Source organism: Capricornis sumatraensis, chromosome 2, assembly GCF_032405125.1.
Source record: "Capricornis sumatraensis isolate serow.1 chromosome 2, serow.2, whole genome shotgun sequence".
NCBI lineage: Eukaryota > Metazoa > Chordata > Mammalia > Artiodactyla > Bovidae > Capricornis > Capricornis sumatraensis.
Genome location: NC_091070.1, coordinates 151,070,401 through 151,092,075, shown reverse-complemented (window position 1 = coordinate 151,092,075; position 21,675 = coordinate 151,070,401). Strand labels below are relative to the sequence as shown.

At 37.5% G+C, this 21,675-nt stretch overlaps 1 protein-coding gene across 1 annotated transcript; it reads left to right on the top strand.

The window, feature by feature from the left end:
- Positions 1-621: 621 nt before the first annotated feature.
- DR1 (down-regulator of transcription 1) lies at positions 622-21,244 on the top strand. Its single transcript, XM_068964497.1, has 3 exons — positions 622-1,521; positions 10,780-10,943; positions 18,947-21,244. Exons 1-3 carry the CDS (start codon positions 1,302-1,304, stop codon positions 19,091-19,093), a joined length of 531 nt encoding a protein of 176 aa, XP_068820598.1. The 5' UTR covers positions 622-1,301; the 3' UTR covers positions 19,094-21,244.
- The last annotated feature ends 431 nt before the right edge of the window (positions 21,245-21,675 follow it).

The following is a 21,675-nucleotide window of genomic DNA, read 5'->3' as shown; positions in this document are numbered from 1 at the left end:
AGATATCATCAACTTTTTCCTCAGGACAATGCAGACCCAGGAAAACGGAGTTTTCCTTTTCCCACATCCCATTCCCGAGCCTGGACTTCGTTCCTCTTCCTTTCAATCTCAATTCGGGCTCCTCGCAGAGTCGGACACGACTGAGCGACTGAACTGAACTGAACTGAACTGAACTGAACTGAACGTTAGCAAAGCAAGTTCTTTAACGAAATCCAGCGTTCCGCTCCTTTGTCTCCAAACGTGGCTAAGAAGGCCTCAGCTGGCTGAGAGAAGGTAGTAGCAGCGATCCACCCTCGCCGGTACACCCACCCATCACATCCCGCCTCTGGTGCCGAAGCCCTGGCGCATGCTCGGGTGTCTTCGGTACCGCGAGGCGCGCGCTCGCCCGGTCACTATCCCTGGGAAGGGGCGGGACCCCAGAGCGCGTGCCGGGACTGCGGCAGGCGGAAGCTGCTGGCGGAGAAGACGGGCGGTTCCCGCCGACAAGGGTGGGGGAAGGGCGGCTGCCACACCCGGAAGTTGGTCTGGAAGTGGGGTTGGGGGGGTAACGTGTGGGGGCGAGGCTTCCGGTAGCGCAAAGGGTATCGGGAGAGGCTTCCTGTAAAGCTTCTCTGGCTTCTGGAGGGACCACCGTTGCGGCGGCTTCGGCTTCGACGATCTGCGTTCGGGCTAAACGGTCACAGCAGACGCCGCTGCCGGTCTCCTTGTGCCTGGTTCTGTCCGTATTCGTTCCCAGGACACCGCCTCGGTTCCGGCAGCGGCTGCGGCCGACATGTTGTGAGGCGGCGGCGCGGGTGTCTGAAGGATGGTTTGGCAGAGGCGGCGGCATCGGCTGCTGGCGGCGGCAGCGGCGGCGGCGGCAGCGGGGGCTCCGGTTCTGTAGAGCCTTGCCCGCTGAGTGTCCGCCCTGTTCCGCGGCCAGACCAGTGCCCCCGGACCTTGCCTCTGCTCCGCGCCGTTGGGGAACGGTTAGACGACAGCGCACGCCCCTCTGAGGAGACACGAAGGGGGTTTTCTAGTGCTCAGATTCCGGACCACCTTGCCTTCCCCTCTCCGACCTGGGCAGTGCTGTCCCCAGAATCCTCAACACCCCCCCCCCCAACTTTGCTCCCAATCTCGCCTTAAATCTTTCACACACACGGGTGTTCCCCTCTCTCTCCAGCCACCCCTGGCCCCTTAATTTTCTGCACGCTCATCTCAGAGGGACTCCTGGATCGCTCTCCGAGGGCGGCCTTTTGAAAAATCGTCGTGGACCAGAGTTAAGGAGTTTTTAAAAGTCGGGGCGCGAGAGAGAAGGTGCGATGGCTTCCTCATCTGGCAACGATGATGATCTCACTATACCCAGAGCTGCTATCAATAAGATGATCAAAGAGACTCTCCCCAATGTCCGGGTGGCCAACGATGCCCGGGAGCTGGTGGTGAACTGCTGCACTGAATTCATTCACCTTATATCTTCTGAAGCCAATGAGATTTGCAACAAATCGGAAAAGAAAACCATCTCGCCAGAGCACGTCATACAAGGTAAGTGGTATTTGTGGGATTTTGTTTCAAAGAGGGGCCGGGGACATCCTGCTGGTCGCGTGACGCGTTCATGTCAAAGCCTTCAGTTCTGTCTCCTGGTTAGTATTGGTAACTGAAAAGCCATTGCGGGCAAGGAGGCAGCCGGTGCCTTCAGACCTCTGTGTAGTATTCTCGTGGTCCTTTCCAAATACCAAATGCAGGTGAGAGTTGCAGGCGATTAAGTCGGCTAACATCCCCCCAAAGAAAGTAGTAGTAGCGGTCTCAGCTTACAGCCAGGTAAACCTAAGCAACAAGAACTTTGCCTGCCTAAATTGAAACCTGGATCATGACAACTGAGGGAGGAAGCCAGAAGTTCTTGGAGAATTAGAATTCAGACAGGAAGTTCAAGCTTGAGTGGAGAGGGCACCCCTTTCCCACCCGACCTTTTTCACCAGTGTAGAAGAAGAGATCAATTTTCAGAACACGAGTAAAAATATTCTTAACGTAAATGTTCACAATTGTAAAGTTTATTAGTGTTGACTGAAGTGTATTTTCTGCTTTAAAAATGGTTTCATGGTCCCTGCCGTTCATCAACAAGTTGCCAAAGCACTCCAGTTCTATTCTGTAAGAAAGAAGCAGTCAGTGTTCTTTAACCTTCCTTCCTTTCTTCCTTCCTTCCATAGCTTGCATTGTGCCTTAGAGGTAGGTTTTTAAAGCTTGGGTTTAAAGACTGTGAGATTTTTTTTTTCGTGGAACATTTCCCTTTTGTTTCCTGCTGTCGTCCCCGTTTAGATGTATACGCTTAAGCGTTTATTGAACACTTCTGAAAGTTTAACAGTTTCTTCTCTTGTATCTTGGAAAGGATTTAGTTCAGTTAATAGGGCTTTGGGGGACCATATTCTGATGGTTTGTTTCAGGAATGGGGAGACATTTACTAGTCATAATGTTTTGGGAAGCACTTTCTGTGACTGGTACATATAATCTTAGGGGAAGGTTGTGGTCAATTTTGAAGTGATAGCTTGCCTTTTATAATAACCCAATTAAAATTCTAACAATTTCTGGATCGCTTTTGAAGTCAGAAAAAAAGATTAATTTTAATTTAATTTTGGTAGGCAGGCAGTTATCTACCATTTTATTGTTATAATTTAACTTTTTAAAAGGTGACTTTCCTGTTATACTGAAGTAGAGGAAACGTCTTCTCATATTCACCATATACAGTATTTTACAGGAATTATTGACAGAAGTATTTTGTCATGAAATGACTTCTGTAATTTCATTTTTGACTCTTATTGCTACATAAAACATACTTTGACATTTCCATTTCAGTACATAAGGAGAAAAAGAAATCCCTAGGAAAAGGTATATTTGACTTTAAAGCTAGTCTTTTACTTGTTTAGAGTACTCTGGCAAGTAAAATGAAAGCCAAGTTGTCTATTTTTCCTTTTGTGTTTTTATTTTTACATTATATGTGCAGTTGTCACAAATCTTTCACAAGATTGTCCAACACAAATAGCTGTAATTTCCTTTTATAATTCATAAAAGAGAAAACAGATCTTTTATCAACATTGCCTTTCTAATGAAAATTGCAAAAGATTTCAAAAGGATCTGCTTAAACATTTGTTTACACCACGGAAGTGGGGATCTTTCCAAAAATCTAATAACGCCTCACAATCTGTCTTCTTGGGTAGAGTTTATTCTTTTCTAGGATATATTTAGATTTCTGATTGACATGATGGAAGAAAAGTGCAGCTGTAGCTAGCAGTATGCTAGTTAAATAGCTCAACTTTGGAATATGCTAAATTCAGTTTAACGTATGAGTCAGAAAGTTCCAGTGAAAGCATTTTCCTTATGTACTGAGGATGATTTATTAACTAAAAAAAATAATGTATTGACCTGTTGCAGCTTTATAAAATTACTTTTGTTTTCTTGTAACATTGCTGTTCTTAAGTGTTAGATAAGGATGTACATTTTAACCCCAAATTCTCCCGTTAGAGGGATGGATAGACTTTATTTATAATCTCATATTGCTTAATCATTTAAAGAAATTTTTGTCTTGAGTGATTAAAATTCTTTAAAAGAAAATCTTAAGGTGTGTATTTTTTTAGGTGTTTAAAGTGTAATTTTATAGACTGACTCTGGAAAGCTGATTATGACATTTTTTTAATGCTCTTTTGTTAATTTGATTATTTAGGAATGTAAGATACATCCAAGTGGAATAATGTACATTTTAAAGTGATTTGATTCTCACATATTTAAGTTTGGATTTTTTTAGTAATAAGTTTAATGAACTAGACTTTGCTTCAGGACATTTCACTTGCCACTTTGCTTTGCCTTCTCAGAGCAAATTTTGAGACAGTTTTGTAAAGTGCAAGCTAAAGTTGAACAAATTTTATTGCCAGTAAATCTGAAATTGTATAACCTAGTTAAAATTTTTTAAAAATTTAATAACATATTTTGCTTGAGTTTAAGAACATGGACTTGGCATTGAAGATAACATACACACAAATAGAGGGAGTTCTACACTTAAAAGATGTTTTTATTTTGTTTCTGGGTTTCTGTGAACACATTCTTAAATGAGTTCTAACATGTTCTGTTGCATTATGGAAAGAACTGACATTGAGTGTTAAGAACTGCAAAGTATACTGTGAAGGGTTTGGCCTTAGGCAAATCTGTTAACTAAGGTTTCCCCATTTATGTATAAATAATACTTAATGGTTTCAGGTATAATTAGCAATTACTGAGAATCAGTCAGAATTGAGAAACTTATGTGAAATACATGCTACAATTATAATTTAAAAACTTTATATGATACTGATTAAAATGTAAAGCTGAAGGTCTGTTATGTTTAACTTTATGTTATGATGCCATTTGTAAAGAGAAAATGGAAATAGGAATATTTTAAATGATATTATTTTTACTTCTGCACTTTAAATCTGTTGCTACTTTTTCTTTCTTACTTTCGTGAGAATTAGTAACTGCAAGTTAGTGAAAGTTTGAAAAAGTCTCTGAGGATTCACTTCAGCAGTTGTATTGCTCCAATCCCTCTCATGCTGATACTTGGTAAAATACAATAAAAATGAATCACTAGAAAAACAAAATGAAAAATTTTGATACTGCATTCGATAGAAATAAAATTGCTTTCAAATTGCTATGAAGTTTCTTTTTTTCCCCAGCTTTTTGAACTATAATTGACATATAACATTGTGTAAGTTTAAAGTTTACAACCTAATGATTTGGTGTGTGTATATGTTATAAATTAATTATTCACAATAAAATTAGTTAACACAGCCATCACTTCACATAGCTACAGTTTTGCTGTGAAAGCTCTTAAAATGCTTAGTTTGAGTTTCCGTACTTAACTCATTACAGACAATTACATGATGATACAGTTATGATACAGATCCACAGACCACACTTTAAATATCCTTGTTCTAAAGCTTCAACCACAGTCTGTTTTGGAAAGTGGATTTGAAGTAGTTTTGCAATCAGGGGATCTGAGTGATTGCAAAGAAGTTGTATTGTAATAATAGTAATAATAATGAGAATAGTATTGTATTGCCTAGATAAGCATCCATACTGATACTTTTTTCCTGAAGGGACACGTGTAATTTGCATTGAACAATTTATCACACACAGGTACTTTTCAAGTTAGGACTTTACTGTCTTCTTTAAAATCAAAATGTTTTTGTTTTTGTTTTTCTTCTGCCACCCAGCAGTTAACTTTTGAATTGGCACTGTGCTAGATACTGCTAAGGATATAAAGATGAATGATATTTGATTCTTACTCTGCCATCCATCTCTCATTGTTGTCCCGGATTCCTAGGAGTGGTGATACCATAGAGAAGGGATTCCCAACCCCTGGTTAGAACTGGGCCACACAACAGGAGGGTGAGCAGTGGATGAGCAGGAAGCTTCATCTGCCACTCACCATCACTTGCATTACCACCATGGAAAAATTGTCTTCCACAAAACTGGTCCCTGATGCTAGAAAGTTTGGGGACCGCTGCCATAGATGACATGAATCTTAAGGGTGTTTGTTAGGCCGTTAAGCCAAGAAATCGCTTTGGCCTCCCTTCTCTTAATGTATTTTAAGTGAACTACAGCACCTCCCTCCCTTAACGCACAAACAAAAGAAAGTAGAGAAATTAGTTTTGTATTTTAGTTTTTTTAAATGAAAAGCATACACTGTATTTGAAGGATAAAATAATTCACACAAATTCATGTTAAAACTTTTGGGGAGTACATCATTACTGTAAAATATAAGATATGCCTGTGTTAAAATTGTTGTTGGGTATACATTTTTACCCTTTTTTTATATATAATATAACTGTCTGTCTTTTAAAGTGAAAAAATATTGCTAAGGGTTTTTTCCCCTCTAATATGCTGTGTGCTTTTCTGGATACAGTTTTAAGGTAGATGTCAGCAGACCTCTAAGAAACAAGTGATATGTGTTTTATCCACAAATTTTAAAATAGATGTACTATTATTCATTTTATTTATTTTTATTGTTTTAGCTTTTACTCTGAGATCCTTAGAGCCAGGGCCATCAGCAGTCCATAAAATCCCTTTGTACAAATTAGAAAAAAAAACTCCTTCCTTGAAAACCTTTATTACCATCTGCCAGAAAAAGTGCCATAATAAGAATTTAAATCTGTGATGTTTACAGTATGATTGGCTCTCCCAGATACGTTGCTGTTGTGCACTGAACAACCTGCACAGCAAAGGTGGTCCTGCTTAGGAGACATTTCCTTTATCCTTTAAGATTCTCCTTTATGTAAAATGGGGGTATTACTACTGCATGATAACAGATTGAAATATCCCTGTTTAGGAAATGCTGTATCCAGTTAATCATATTTGTTAGCCAAAATGTGTTTAAAATTAGGATTAGCCAGTACAGTTTTGAGATTAAATTTATGGCTGCTGTTGTTGAACCATTTTTTTGAGAGTACAGTGTGCTCAGTGTTGAGAGCACAGCTTTTTCAATAAAATTTAATGTTAATCTTGGATTTACTTGCATTTTCTTTTGAAAGCATTGTTCTCAACCTTAATGATTTTTTAAATATAAATTTATTTATTTTGATTGGAGGCTAATTACTTTACAGTATTGTATTGGTTTTGCCATACATCAACATGAATCTGCCACAGGTATACACGTGTTCCCCATCCTGAACCCCCGTCCCACCTACCTCCCCATACCATCCCTCTGGGTCATCCCAGTGCACCAGCCCCAAGCATCCTGTGTCCTGCATCGAACCTGGACTGGCGATTCATTTCACATATGATATTATACGTTTCAATGCCATTCTCCCAAATCATCCCACCCTCGCCCTCTCCCACAGAGTCCAAAAGTCTGTTCTATAAATCTGTGTCTCTTTTGCTGTCTCGCATACAGGGTCAACCTTAATGATTTTAATAGCGATTCTTTTTTTTTTAACCCAGGCCCTCCATGGTTTAAAGTAGATTGGATTGGAGTTTTTAATATCTAATTTTGAACTCATGACATTTTGAAGAGTTGTCTCTCTATTGCATTGATTCGTTAATTTTGTGAATTTAATATACCTGTTTAGCTAGAATTTAATGAGGTGGTAGTAGCTGTGTGGCTTCCCTGGTGGCTCAGTGGTAAAGAACCTTCCTGCCAATGCAAAAGATGGAGGTTCGATCCCTGGGTTGGGAAGATCCCCTGGAGTAGGAAATGGCAACCCACTCCATTATATCTTGTCTGGAGGATCCCATGGACAGAGGAGCCTGGTGGGCTATAGTGCATGGGTTCACAAGGAGTTGGACACAACTGAGTGACTAAACAACAGCAACAGTGCATATCTGTACATTTATTTGGGTCCTGTACACTTACTAGCGTACGCTTTAAAATGTAAGAGAAAAAACATTTAAAAACTGAAGATGAATAATACAAAGTCCAAGTTAGGTAAGGAACTCCTCTGTGTTGGACATTGTGTTAAATGCCTTCAGTTAATTACTTGTTGATTCCTCCAACCCTTAAAGTAATAAAGTACAATAATATAATAATGAATGCTTTATTTTGCTCCTCTGTGGGCCAAACTCTGTTCTTAGCTCTTTGTTTATATTAATTCATTTATTTTTAGTAACAACATGATCTGATGAAATGTAGGTACTGTTATTCTTGTTTTCTAAGAACAGGGGTGAAGGAACATAAGTCACACAGCTAATCTAAGAGCTGGGAGTCAATTCCTGGCAGCCTTAGGGGCTGCATGCTTAACCATTATAGTGCTTCTGATTGTAGGAAGATATTATAAAATAGACACTTCGTTCTCATTTTAGAGATGGAAAATTGAAGCATAGATTAAGCGACATATCCAAGGTTATACAAATACAGTGAGAACGAAGTTTCAAATTCTGTTTTCAAAAGGGGGAGATTACTTCTGTCTAAAAGCAAGAGAATTCCAGAAAAACTTCTATTTCTGGTACATTAAAGCCTTTGACTGTGTGGATCACAATAAACTGTGGACAATTCTTAAAGAGATGGAATTACCAGACTACCTTACCTGCCTCCTGAGAAGTCTGTATGCAGGTCAAAAAGCAACAGTTAGAACCAGACATGGAGCAGCGGACTGGTTCCAAATCAGGAAAGGAGTATGTCAAGGCTGTATGCTGTCACCCTGCTTATTTAACTTATATGCAGAGTACCTCATGCGAAATCCTGGGCTGGATGAAGCACAGGCTGGAATCAAAATTGCTGGGAGAAATATCAATAACCTCAGATACACAGCTGACTCCACCCTTATGGCAGAAAGTGAAGAACTAAAGAGCCTCTTAATAAAAGTGAAAGAGGAGAGTGAAAAAGTTGGCTTAAAACTCAACATTCAAAAAACTAAGATCATGGCATCTGGTCCTATCTCTTCATGTCAAATAGATGGGGAAACAATGGAAGCAGTGAGAGACTTTATTTTCTTGGGCTCCAAAATCACTGCAGATGGTGACTGAAGCCATGAAATTAAAAGACGCTTGCTCCTTGGAAGAAAAGTTATGACCCACCTAAACGGCATATTAAAAAGCAGAGACATTAACTTTGCTAACAAACATCCATCTAGTCAAAGCTATGGTTTTTCCATTTGTCATGTGTGGATGTGAGAGTTGGACTGTAAAGAAAGCTGAGTCCCAAGGAATTGATGCTTTTGAAGTGTGGTGTTGGAGAAGACTCTTCAGAGTCCCCTGGACTGCAGGGAGATCCAACCAGTCCATTCTGAAGGAAATCAACCCTGGATATTCATTGGAAGGACTGACGCTGAAGCTGAAACTCCAATATTTTGGCCACCTGATGTGAAGAACTGACTCATTTGAGAAGACCCTGATGCTGGGAAAGATTGAAGGCAGGAGGAGAAGGGGACGACAGAGGATGAGATGGTTGGATGGCATCACCGACTCAATGGACATGAGTTTGAGCAAGCTCTGGGAGTTGGTGATGGACAAGGAAGCCTGGTAGTGCTACAGTCCATGGGGTCGCAAAGAGTCGGACACTAGTGAGCCACTGAACTGAACTGATTTCTGTCTAGGAGGATCAGGCAAGCTTAATTTGAAGACAGTTTGATCTGGATTGTGAATGAATTACTGTCAGCATGAATATGGGAAACCAGTGCCTATTGGGAAACACTGAGTGGTCAGGTTTAGCAAAGTATTCAGGGATTTAATGGCAGAAGTAAAGCTGGAAAGGTAGCTGGGGCTAGATCCTGGAGGATCTTGTAGGGCTAAGGAAATAAAACTTTTCTTTAGATTGTAGTGGAACACCATAAGTCATTTACTAGTTTCTTTTGATATTATTTCCAGCCAGTATTATTGAAAATATACTACTATGCTTGTGCCTTTAAAAAGAGAAAATACGAATGAAAAGCTTTGGCTTCTAGCATTAACACTTAAAAAATAATGTCTGTCAATTCAAGTAAAAAATTTAGGCTGCCTAGTTTTCACTTAATTTCCTACTGTACTCCCAGGCTCCTTGAGGCGAAGAATTAGGTGGTAGTTAATTTGGTAAATAGAATTCAGAATAATGTCTTATTGAAATTTGGGGAGGGTCAGAAGATGGGATCTCTTAAGTTAAAATTCAAGTAGTAGCAGTCTACTTCTTGACATCAGGTTATTTCTAAAGATGGTTGATGAAAACAGCTTAACATAACGAAATAATTTAAAACTGTAAATCACTCAAGATGCCTTTAAAAACTTCAGCTTACATGGGAATGTACATTTTAAAGGTATATTTGGTTTCTCCCTGAAAAGCAGATTCAGTGAGAACTTAGGGCATCTTTAGGGAGGGAGTCTGGTTCATCATAACTGTTGAAAATCTGTAAAAATAAGTTCATTTACTATGTTTTTTACCACCTGTATTTCATTGTTGGTTCAGAAGGCAAAATATGACTTTGGGGCATTAGTCAACAAATAGAAAACTATATAACTTTAAATACTGTGAACCAAAAGGAAATTTTATGCTTTGTCTTTCTAGATTACAGAGGCATTATTTTCTTATAAATTTTTCTTTCTAAATGTGAAAAAATAGAATATTTTGTTGATGTTTCTTTTATCCTTATCGTCTTTCTTTATCTCAGTTTTTCTGCCACATCACTTTAAATATTTTTGCAGTATTTCTTGTAAGTTTGATTTTCAGGGTCTTTGAATAAATTCCGAATTTTATAAGTTATTTCCAGCAGTATTTCTTAAACGTGGCAGGTTGAGTGTCTTTGCTAAAAATAGTTTCCTGTTGGTATATTAGACAAAAGAACTTAATTCCTCCTATCCTACTGTAAGTTAGATAAAGCTTATATTACCAGCCTACTTTTTCTAAGCCGTTTTATTAACAAATATATTCCAAATATTTCCTTTTTTGTATTCTTTGAGAAAATCACTGACTTAATGATTTATTTACTATGGTATAGGAAAAAATGTTTTCTTGGTAAAACCACATGTTCTTACATTGGGCCTTTTTTTTTCTTTCCTCACAGGAAATGCTTTAGTTTTTAAAAAACTAAAAAGAAAAGGAAAAGTGAAGGCCTGTGCCTTGATATGTTCCTTAAGTTTTAACTAATTTGCAATCTAATATTAAGAAAGCTGATAAAATATTTTGTCTTAGCCATATGGATGATTATTGTGCACCGTAAAATAGGTAAAATTATTGGAAGACAATAGTCTTCCCCTCCAAATACCTCCCTCCACCACCCCCACCACCCCATTGGCAAGCTTCACAAAATATTCTGCTGGTGAAGAAAAAGTGGTGTTTTATCACTTTCTGATATTTTCATATTTTCATTTTCCCAGCACTAGAAAGTTTAGGCTTTGGCTCTTATATCAGTGAAGTAAAAGAAGTCTTACAAGAATGCAAGACAGTAGCATTAAAAAGAAGAAAGGCCAGTTCTCGTTTGGAAAATCTTGGCATTCCTGAAGAAGAATTATTGAGACAGCAACAGGAATTATTTGCAAAAGTAAGTAACACATATTAACTTATTTCATGTGAATCTGACCCTTTTTTGTACACCAAAATCATACTGTTTTCTAAAATAATTTCCCAAGTCAATATGCATGTCCAAAATTTTGTTTTTGTGGCTGATTGTTTGATCATAGAGTCTGATGTTAGATCTGGCCAGTTTGACTCTATTTGGCCGGCTATTTACTTTACATAAAAGTAAATATTGGCAGCAGCCTGTTTTCTGAGGAGAACAACTCCAAGTGACTACTGAGACTTTACTTTGATGTTTTTTTCAGGCAGAATGACCATTTAATAGCATGAAAAGTATACCTTAACATTTGTAAGATTTAAACTGATGGACTGGTGAGAAAAGATATTATCAAATTTTTAGACGAATGGCATATTAAAAAAATCTGACTAACGTTTACTTTTTAGTTAACTTAGGTCTTTACTGCACCTTTAAAACACTCTGATCTTAAAAACTTTGAAGGGCCAGTGGAACAGAGAAAGGCAGAAAATTTTTCTCCTTTTTCGCTTGTTCTAATGTCCAGTCTGTGGAGGATTAGCAACAAGAACTATTTGTTATTTCCCTCTATTTTTAAAGAAAGGAGACCACCGGGAGCTGGAATTGAGTGGAGTTTGTGACTAGCCTCTCAGAATTTCTCCAGTGTTACTGCTCTGCCATCTTCTTGGCCTGCCTTAGCCCATTGTCAGAATCCTGGGTGCCTTCTTCATTCCCTTCCAGGTCCCTTGGTGACAATAGAAACAAGCTCTGTAATATATTTTGGATCATCCCTCTGTGGAAGATCATATTTTCCAAAGATGACCACTATAGTATCTCTTACCCTTTGTCTCCATGACTCACTGTGCCTTCGTATTACAGCAGAGGCAACAAAGGCTGGCAGCCTTCATTATCTGATAAAAATACCTAGGGATGAGGATTAGGAGATGAAGAAGCCCATGCAGCATGCAACATAGTTTCCATGTGGAGTGAATAACCCAACAACCAGTATGCACATATACCCCATGCTGATGCAAAGAAAAAGCTTTCCATCAGTCCTTTCCACTCAGGCATGGGATGCACTGGGCCTGGTCCAGAATACCCACAGGCAAGAGCAAGAAGAAGAAATTGAGAGGGAAAAATTGGCCTTCCCTCCTCCTCTGCCAGGTTCCTTGAAGCTGGGGAGCAGGTAGTTACAGTGTACAACGGTTCTTTTCTTTTAAAAAAAAAAAAGTATTTATTTATTTATGTTTGGCTGTGCTGGGTCTTCATTGGTATGTGAACTTTTCTGTAGTTGCAGTCAGCAGGGGCTACTCTCTAGTTGCAGTGCAGGAGCTTCTCCTTGCGGTGGATTTTCTTGTCATGGAGCTCGAGCTCCAGGGCGCACAGGCTTCAGTAGTTGCAGCTCCTGGGCTCTACAGCACAGGCTCAGTAGTTGTGATACACAGGCTTAACTGTTCTACGGCATGTGGGATCTTTCCGGGTCAAGAATCGAACCCGCGTCTCCTGTGTTGGCAGGCGAATTACCACTGAGCCACGAGGGAAACCCTACAGTGATCCTTGAATGACTGAATATTCACTCCATGTAAGACTGAGAGCTTAATAACCTGGTTGTTAAGAATGCAGATCACTGACCCAGGCTAAACTTATCATCAGGGACTGAGATATCTTAATCATATTTTCACTTGCTCTTCTCTGTACCTTCTTCCTGTTTACCCTACAAAGGCAGGAGCAAGGAATTACAAACTTGAAGATTTACAAGAACAGCTTAAAAAATAGTCCATTCCATTTCTGGGTACTACTGAAATGCTCAGATTGCTCAAGCAGACTGTCTATAAGTACTGTCTATAAGTATAATAAAGCATTGAACTCACTTTCCAGTGGGAAGATCTTGAAAGTTAGACCTAAATCATTGGGTCAGAGGTGATTCTCTGGTAAAGAGGATGTAAAATACAGTGTTTCAGTTCCGTAGAGATACTTATTTCATCATAGGAATAGTGCTTTGTGGTCCTTTATAATTGTCTGTCCCTGCCCTTAGTTTGTAAGCTCGCTGACGGCTGGACCTATTATTAATTGTATCTTTAGAAAATCCCATGGACGGAGGAGCCTGGGGTTGTTGAGGGTTGGACACGACTGAGCAACTTCACTTCCACTTTTCACTTTCATGCATTGGAGAAGGAAATGGCAACCCACTGCAGTGTTCTTGCCTGGAGAATTCCAGGGACGGGGGAGCCTGGTGGGCTGCCGTCTATGGGGTCTCACAGAGTCGGACATGACTGCAGTGACTTAGCAGCAGCAGCAGCACCCATCTAACATGGTAACTAGCACAGGGAGAGTATTCAATAAATATTTGTTGAATAAATGACTGAGTTAAATTGATGAGTCAGGGAAGCACAGAACTCTAGGGGTGGAACAGACTTTTGAAATCATTTACTTTAACCTTGATCTTCTAAATTATGATTCTGAAGTTTGAGGAGGTTCAAGAATCTATTCACCATTATGAAAAAAAAAGGAGGTGGGGAGAAGTGAGGCTGTTTTTTCCCTACAAAGTTCTGGCTTCTCACTTGAAAATGGAAGACAGATTTGGTTTGAATAGAAGAGGTGAGAATTGCTACAAGTTACTATAATTACTATTAGAACTAGGAAATACCATTTTAGGTCTTTTCCAGATTAGCTCCATAACTGATGTCTTTATAGTCATTAACAACCAGTTTGGTTTAAGTATTTAAATTTTAAGTTATCAAACACTAGACACCAGATACCATTTAAACTGATAAGGAAGATAAAGCTTACCAATGTTTATTGAGTTCTAACTATGTGTTAATCATGTGCCAAGTGATTTACCAGTATTATTTAATCCTCACAACACAGAAAACAGGTACTTAAGTAGAAAAGCCTTTGAGGCAGGCACGACCACATGCAAACAGTGTTGTAATCCATATGAATAGGAGGTACCAATGGAGGATTGAAAGTTTTTTTAAAAAGCTAGTGGCTATTATTTATTGAGTCTCTACTATGGGAGATCACCTACAGGGTGCCAACGTAAATATTTGATAAAGGGAAAGATGCTCTGCTAAATACTTTATATACTTTGCAGAGTTTTTAATGAACAAAACAAATTTTACTGTACCCATTTACACTTTAAGAAACAGACTCAGAGATGGAGAGACTTTCATGAGATCATTTGTTCTACAGATATTTATTATTAAAGTCTTCACTATTTACCAGATACAGTGCTAGTTGCTAATCTTATAATAGTGTAAAAAAAAGACGGGGTTATGTCATCATGAAGCTTAGTTTACTGGGAAGGATTGACTTAGACAAATGAAATGGGTAAATATCTTCTGACTTCAAAACCTGTGCTCTTTCTACAATACTGTGCTAATACTCTAGCCACCATTTTGTTTACTTAAATTTTATTTTGGAACTTTTAAGTGGAATGAATGTACTTTATCATTTCTATGACAAAAAATTGAATGAAGGAAATAATCTACTGGCTGCAAATTCTGTCTTCACTTTTCTGCCCTTGTCATCTGGTTTTTTTTTTTTTTTTTTCCTCCCTTATCTCCTTTCTGTCTTGCCCTGACCTGTGGATAAAAAATACCCTAGTATTTCTTTGCTCTTGTGAGAAAAATCAGAAGAGAAGTAAAATTATTGTAGCTGCTTAGTACTTTTCCTAGAGCGCATAGTATTAATACTTTAGTCTAAAATATGAATGGAACTGATAAATTATTGTACCATCTTTTTCTTAACTTTTATTTCACATAATCATTTAGACTTTATTTTACATACTAACAAAAAGCAGCCTCTTTTGAAGCTTTCAGTGCTAGCAGCAAATATTTGAAAAGGAGGTACCACTAATATGTTGAGGTTAAAGTTAACTGTAAATTGTAAATGAATCATATTAGTATGTGGGAGTGGGAGTCTTAAAATGTAATGAAAATTTCCAGAAGAAGTGGGTTAGCAAGTAATGCCTATTTACTTCTCTTTCACTTTTCCATTTTAGAAGGAAAACACTTTGGATGGATTGGGTAAGAAGCAAAATGGAAGGAAATAAGAATAAATACCACTGAAAATTTTAATTTATAGACATGAATACAAATAATATTTATCAATCAGTATTGATTTTAAAGGTATCAGAGTGCTTTGTGAAAGTATGGGTGCTGATATGGGGCAATGGTACCTAAAAAAGTCAGTTAAATTTTAAGTATAACCAGTACATGTCTTTGCAGATCATTGAACAAACTAGAATATAATGAACAAACTGAGATAAAGCAGCTTTGCAATAAAACCTGTGTAGAGACTTGAGATTATTTGAATTTTTTTTGTGCCACAAAATTATACCTATTTATAGTTGATTAGACCACAGAGTAGATATTCTTAAGTTGATTAAATTGATATATTTGGTTTGCCCTATAATTTTCAAGTATTTTCTGTGAAGTATTCTTAGTCTGTTTTGAATTCTGGGTATTCCTGCCATAATAGTAAATATACCTGTGTATTATGGAAATATTTTCCATATTTCTTTATTAAAATAGGTAGAAGTAGTTACTAGAATACCTGGTCTTTAATTTCCTAAACAAACACAAAAAACATTTTTGTCCCAGAGGGGAGGTATAATATAGATACCTTAACATCTGTTATATGAGGTTGACTACTCATGAGGAAGGTATAAAGAGATCCCCAAGTACAGATTTTAATGTAGAAGTGTGCCAGTTACTAAGCAGTTGTTTCAGCATGAAACCCCCTTCCTGTGCTAGCTTTGAGAATGGACCCAGTAGTCTATAAACCGTGTTTCTGCTGTTCTAGCTGACTTCCCTAGACTCTGCTGCTAGTGGGGGCCTCTGAAGGGAGATTACATGGCCGGGTGGAAGAAGGCACTTGTTCCTTTCTTTTACTTCCAGTTGGCTTCAGGTTCCTTTGAGCAACACAGCAATGCTTCACCCTGGCTGCATCAGTTTTTTCCTGTAGCAGCAACTGAATCTGGTTTGCAGTTTCTCTAATACTTACAGAACCAACCCGAACATGCATCCCCTTCCTCAGGTATGTGGGTCTCAAACCTTGGGGCCCTCTTCTAAACTTAAGAGATGGTAGTACCAGCCAAATACACTCCTTCTTCAGAAGTCTGAGTTTCAGTTCTGTGGTTGGCTCCTCAAACCTTCTAAGTTTTAAAAATTTCAGCCTCTTCCCTTGTTTCAATTTTAAGGTTGATGGTTGCTTCCTGTAGTTGCCACACACAAATCTTAGTGTTCGTTTCTTGCCTCTTCAGTTACCTAGTTATCACCTTTATACTTGGTTAATGATCTTTTATATTTATATTCTTTCTGTTTCCCTAACTAGTGTGACTTAGTCTATCTCCTTCAGTTCAGTTCAGTTCAGTCGCTCAGTCGTGTCCAACTCTTTGCGACTCCATGAATCGCAGCACGCCAGGCCTCCCTGTCCATTACCATCTCCCGGAGTTTACTCAGACTCACATCCATCGAGTCCGTGATGCCATCCAACCATCTCATCCTCGGTCGTCCCCTTCTCCTCCTGCCCCCAGTCCCTCCCAGCATCAGAGTCTTTTCCAATGAGTCAGTTCTTCGCATGAGGTGGCCAAAGTACTGGAGTTTCAGCTTTAGCATCATTCCTTCCAAAGAAATCCCAGGGTTGATCTCCTTCAGAATAGACTGGTTGGATCTCCTTGCACTCCAAGGGACCCTCAAGAGTCTCCTCCAACACCACAGTTCAAACGCATCAATTCTTCGGCGCTCAGCTTTCTTTGTAGTCCAACTCTCACATCCATACATGACCACAGGAAAAACCATAGCCTTGACTAGACAGACCTTAGTCGGCAAAGTAATGTCTCTGCTTTTGAATATACTATCTAGGTTGGTCATAACTTTTCTTCCAAGGAGTAAGCGTCTTTTAATTTCATGGCTGCAGTCACCATCTGCAGTGATTTTGGAGCCCAAAAAAATAAAATCTAACACTGTTTCTACTGTTTTCCCATCTATTTCCCATGACCAGATGCCATGATCTTCGTTTTCTGAATGTTGAGCTTTAAGCCAACTTTTTCACTCTCCACTTTCACTTTCATCAAGAGGCTTTTTAGCTCCTCTTCACTTTCTGCCATAAGGGTGGTGTCATCTGCGTATCTGAGGTTATTGATATTTCTCCCGGCAATCTTGATTCCAGCTTTTGTTCCTTCCAGTCCAGCGTTTCTCATGATGTACTCTGCATATAAGTTAAATAAGCAGGGTGACAATATACAGCCTTGACATACTCCTTTTCCTATTTGGAACCAGTCTGTTGTTCCATGTCCAGTTCTAATTGTTACTTCCTGACCTGCATACAGGTTTCCCAAGAGGCAGGTCAGGTGGTCTGGTATTCCCATCTCTTTCAGAATTTTCCACAGTTTATTGTGATCCACACAGTCAAAGGAGTGGAGTCTAATCTCCTTATTGACCCCAAATAATACTGGAAGGAATCAGGAACAAACCTACTGGGGAAAATAGTATTTCAGAAGTACTTAAAGAAAGAGAGGGATTACAGTAGGTGAAAATCAGATTTCAAAAAGATTGACTATCAGCATGAGTAAAGGTAGCAAAAACAGGAGAGTATGAAATAATTGGAAAACATTTTATGTTCTAGGTGGGGTTTTTTTTTTTTTTTTTAGCACTAGGGAAATACTTTGAAAGAAGATTAGAGAAAATATAGTGGAGCAGACCGTAATTTGGAGGGTCTAAATTCTAGGCTGAGAAATTTGGACTTAATTGGTAACAATTAAATGATTTTTTTATGTATTATAATTACCCCCAGGGAATGTTTGGATAATAAATTCATAACATTATTAAGAAAAGTTAGAAATGTACATGGTAAAAAAAATCTTAAGGTTATGCTGAGCATTATTGTTTTCCCACAAAACATTCATTTATTCAGAAATCCTTGGGGCCTGTATGTTGGGAAGGCAGCAGTGAATATGGAAACGTTTTCTATTCTCAAGTCTAGAGGAGAAAAAAGATAATATACTCAGGTAACTAGAGAACAAAATAGATAGCTATGGGAACGCATAGAGAATTATAGACTATGAAATAGAGCGGAGAATGTGACCTAGAAAGATCAAGAAAACTGATGTGTCTTTTAAATACTGGCAAGCAGTTGGAATCAGGCTAAAAGATTAATTCTGAAAAAAGGCAGAAATGGAGAAACAACGTTGTTTTGGTAAACTCTTAATGGGAAATTATGTGATTTTTTTTTCGAGAACAGATTCATTTTTCCCTTCTTGGTGTGGTTTTTCTGCTAATAGATGAAATTAAGTTGGAAAGGAACCATGTAATGCATGTGGATGTACCTTGGTTTCTCAGATCCAGTGGTGGTTTTTATAGAAGTTATTTAAAATGAATGGATTTTAACTATCCTACTTAAATTCAGTACTAGATAAGTAGTTTCACTAGTTTGTATGTGGGAAGGGTATGTTCTGATGTGTGTGTGTGTGCGTGCACGCATACATATGTGTGCATTTATAAAGAGGGGAAAGGGACAGAGGAAGAAAGAAATGTATCCATAGGGTAGGGAACTAAGATAGAAACTTAAAAGAAATATCAAGATAGGTATTGCTTTCATGTTCATTACTTTTCTGTAGCAGAGGTACTATACTAGTGAAATTCTAAACCACAGATAAAATTTTTAGATTGCAAGTATTTACGTCAAAATTATAAGTTGAGAGGGCAGAAGAGTCAGGTGAAACAAAAGAGAGACAGACACAGGGAAAAGAAAACTAAAGAGAGAATGTTGCGATTTTTCTGTGAACTTTTTTAGGTTCTTCAGTTGAACCATTATGTGACATAAAAGAGAATTGAGAAGAAGCAGTCTCTCATTATATTTTCTTACAGAGTTCATGTTGTCCTGATGTACAAAAACTACAGTGGTTGGAAAATACCCAATTTAGTAATGACTAAGTTTATGGTTGGCTTAATATACAAAGTGTGCATGTTACAGGTTTAAAAAATTTTTTTTTCTATGTTTTTTGTGTTTAGGCTAGACAGCAACAAGCGGAATTGGCCCAACAGGAATGGCTTCAAATGCAGCAAGCTGCCCAACAAGCCCAGCTTGCTGCTGCATCAGCAAGTGCATCCAACCAGGCAGGATCTTCTCAGGATGAAGAAGATGATGATGATATCTGAAATTCACCAGCTGAGTTTCTGTTTCCTTTAAAATGTTTTTCCCTGCACAAGAAAACAGTGAAAAAAATGCTTATCTGTAATTTTGCATCTTGGTGGACTTGCCATTGGTATTCTAGGGATATCTGCTGTTAAGTTTCATCTGTTGTGTGCTATTCATGTAAAATCTGTCTCTTTGAACTGTTGAAAATTTAAGGTTCAGTATAATATCAATTTTGAATTTTTAATGGTGTTTATGAAATTTTAGATAGCAGTGAGTCTGTTTGATCAATAAACAGTGTTACAGAAAACTTCAAGTTTATAAAAATACAGTGAAATTTATACAGAAGCTCTAAATCTTCATTTGCATTTCCTCTGCCCTTTTAACTAAACTAAAAATTGGGAATTTTAAATTATTTGGGGGAGGTGCTGCGTGATATAGTAGACATTAGATCAGGTTGGTGAAAAAACAAAGCTCAGTTTTGCAGTATCTGGATTTTCTCTTTTAAAATGAGTATATGCATACAGGCAATAAACATACATGCTCAGATAAATATACTTGTTTAAAAAAGATCTCAAAACAAGGCATTCAAAAACTAGAAAGGAGTATGTTCAATAGTAGTTGTAAAATTTGGTAGGTTATTTTTTCAATTTTGTTTTTATTTTATTTAGAGCTAAAAACTCATTTTATTATAGCATAATTCATCTTCAGCTACACTATTACATTTCAAAGACTGCCCAGTTTTGAGGACTGTCATGATTCTTAGTATTTCACTCCAGTAATCATTAATAGTATTACTTGCTTAGTCCATCTTGTGAAACAATTGCTTAGGTTGCATTGGTTGGTTCACGAATATTAAGACCTTTCCTAGGGGAAAGAAATGACAGTTAATGAGCATGCTTGTTATAAGAGGGGATTCTTTTTGTAATTTAACTTGTAGTTATAGTTTCCTTGTTGTTTGTTTTTAGCATTACTTTTACAGTTTCTTGACTAGATGGCCTAGAATGTCCAATACTTCCTTTGAAATGGCATCATTATCTCCATCATAATTGAGTGATAGCTTTAAAAAATGTTTTGTTCAAGAAAATGTGTCATAATTGATTAGCCCTATATGAAACATAAATAATTTTAATCTGCTTATTAAAAGGGAAAAGCTTTAATTTGGTTCTAATAAGTAAAGTATGATAGTGATTTTTATAGGAATCCAGTGTTTTGAAGAACTGGCCTATTGTGTTTATATTTTGAAAACAAAATGGAAAAGCCACTTAAAATAGTATGAAGTAATCTAAATTACTATATCAGTTGCCAAATCATTTAAATTTGTGTATTCACCAGGTCTAAAGATAGATTGTGGCTGCTAGAATTCCAGTTTTAATTGAAGAGCTAAAAAAGTCAAATCTTCAAGTATTAGATTTCTTAATGATCATATTTTGCAGTTTTATAAAAAGTGAAATATTGTTATACATTTATTAAATACACTTCTTCCATGCCACAAATAGGTTAATCCTGCTGAACGTTTGAGTTAAAGTTGATACTGTACCCATGAGTGCGTTTGAACAAGATAGAAGGGATTGTTTTTTTAAAAGTTTAAGTACCAAAGGTAGTCTAGTCTAAGAAATAATAAGTTAATAAGTGTTGGCTTTTCTAATTTGTACTGTAACATCCTTATACTTTCTATTTTAAGTGTATCTGTTTCTTAGGAAAAAACGTAGATATTTTCCATACCTTTTTTTTGATGCAGAGTTCAGGTTAATTAATATTTACTGCATCTGATAATGTATTATATGTTCAAATCCTAGTGACTTTCATTTTGACATTCTTGTGATTTTCATATGCTGTATTCTTCAAGCAATAAAATCTGATGTGTTTTATAAATTGTTTTATATTTAATGATCTGTAAAGATTAATGGCATGAGATTTCTGTTATTACCATTTTTACTAGTTTCAAGAATCTTAGTCCCCCCAAAACAATTTTGATCTTTTGGTATATACTACTTGACTTTCTCCTTTGTTTACTGGTTTCTTAGAAAATATGGTTTTACTTGTATTTTTGTAATTTACAGTCTTAGGATGCAGGCATAACAGAGCTAATTCAGCAGTGTTTTAGTTGATTTTTTAGCAGTTAAGTATTATATTCTGTCTTTTGTTGAGATTTTTAAAATCTTTTGGAGAGAGAAACAAAATTTTTAGTATTCTTGAGAAATAAAGTTATTGTTTGGTAAGTATTTTCCCCACCTCCTTGAATATGTCTGTCTTTTTCAGCAGGCTATCAGATTGATAAGTGTTGAAAAGGCATCAGTTTTTAAAATTACATATACCATACATGTAGAAGAGTACATAAATAAGGGTTTTCACAAATTAAATGTATTCATTTTGCCACCTTCAGATTAAGAAACAGTATTGTGAACATCCCAGAAGCTCTCCTCTTGCCCCTATCTCCACACCTTCTTCTTCCTCCCCAGAAGTAACTACTATTCTGACTTCTAAAATCAGTTTGCCTGTCTTTTATTTTATGTAAATGCAGTTATACATAATATACTCTTTTTTTTTGCTCATTGTTTTATTTTTGAGTGTATTGATTTCCTGATGCCATTGTAACAAAATA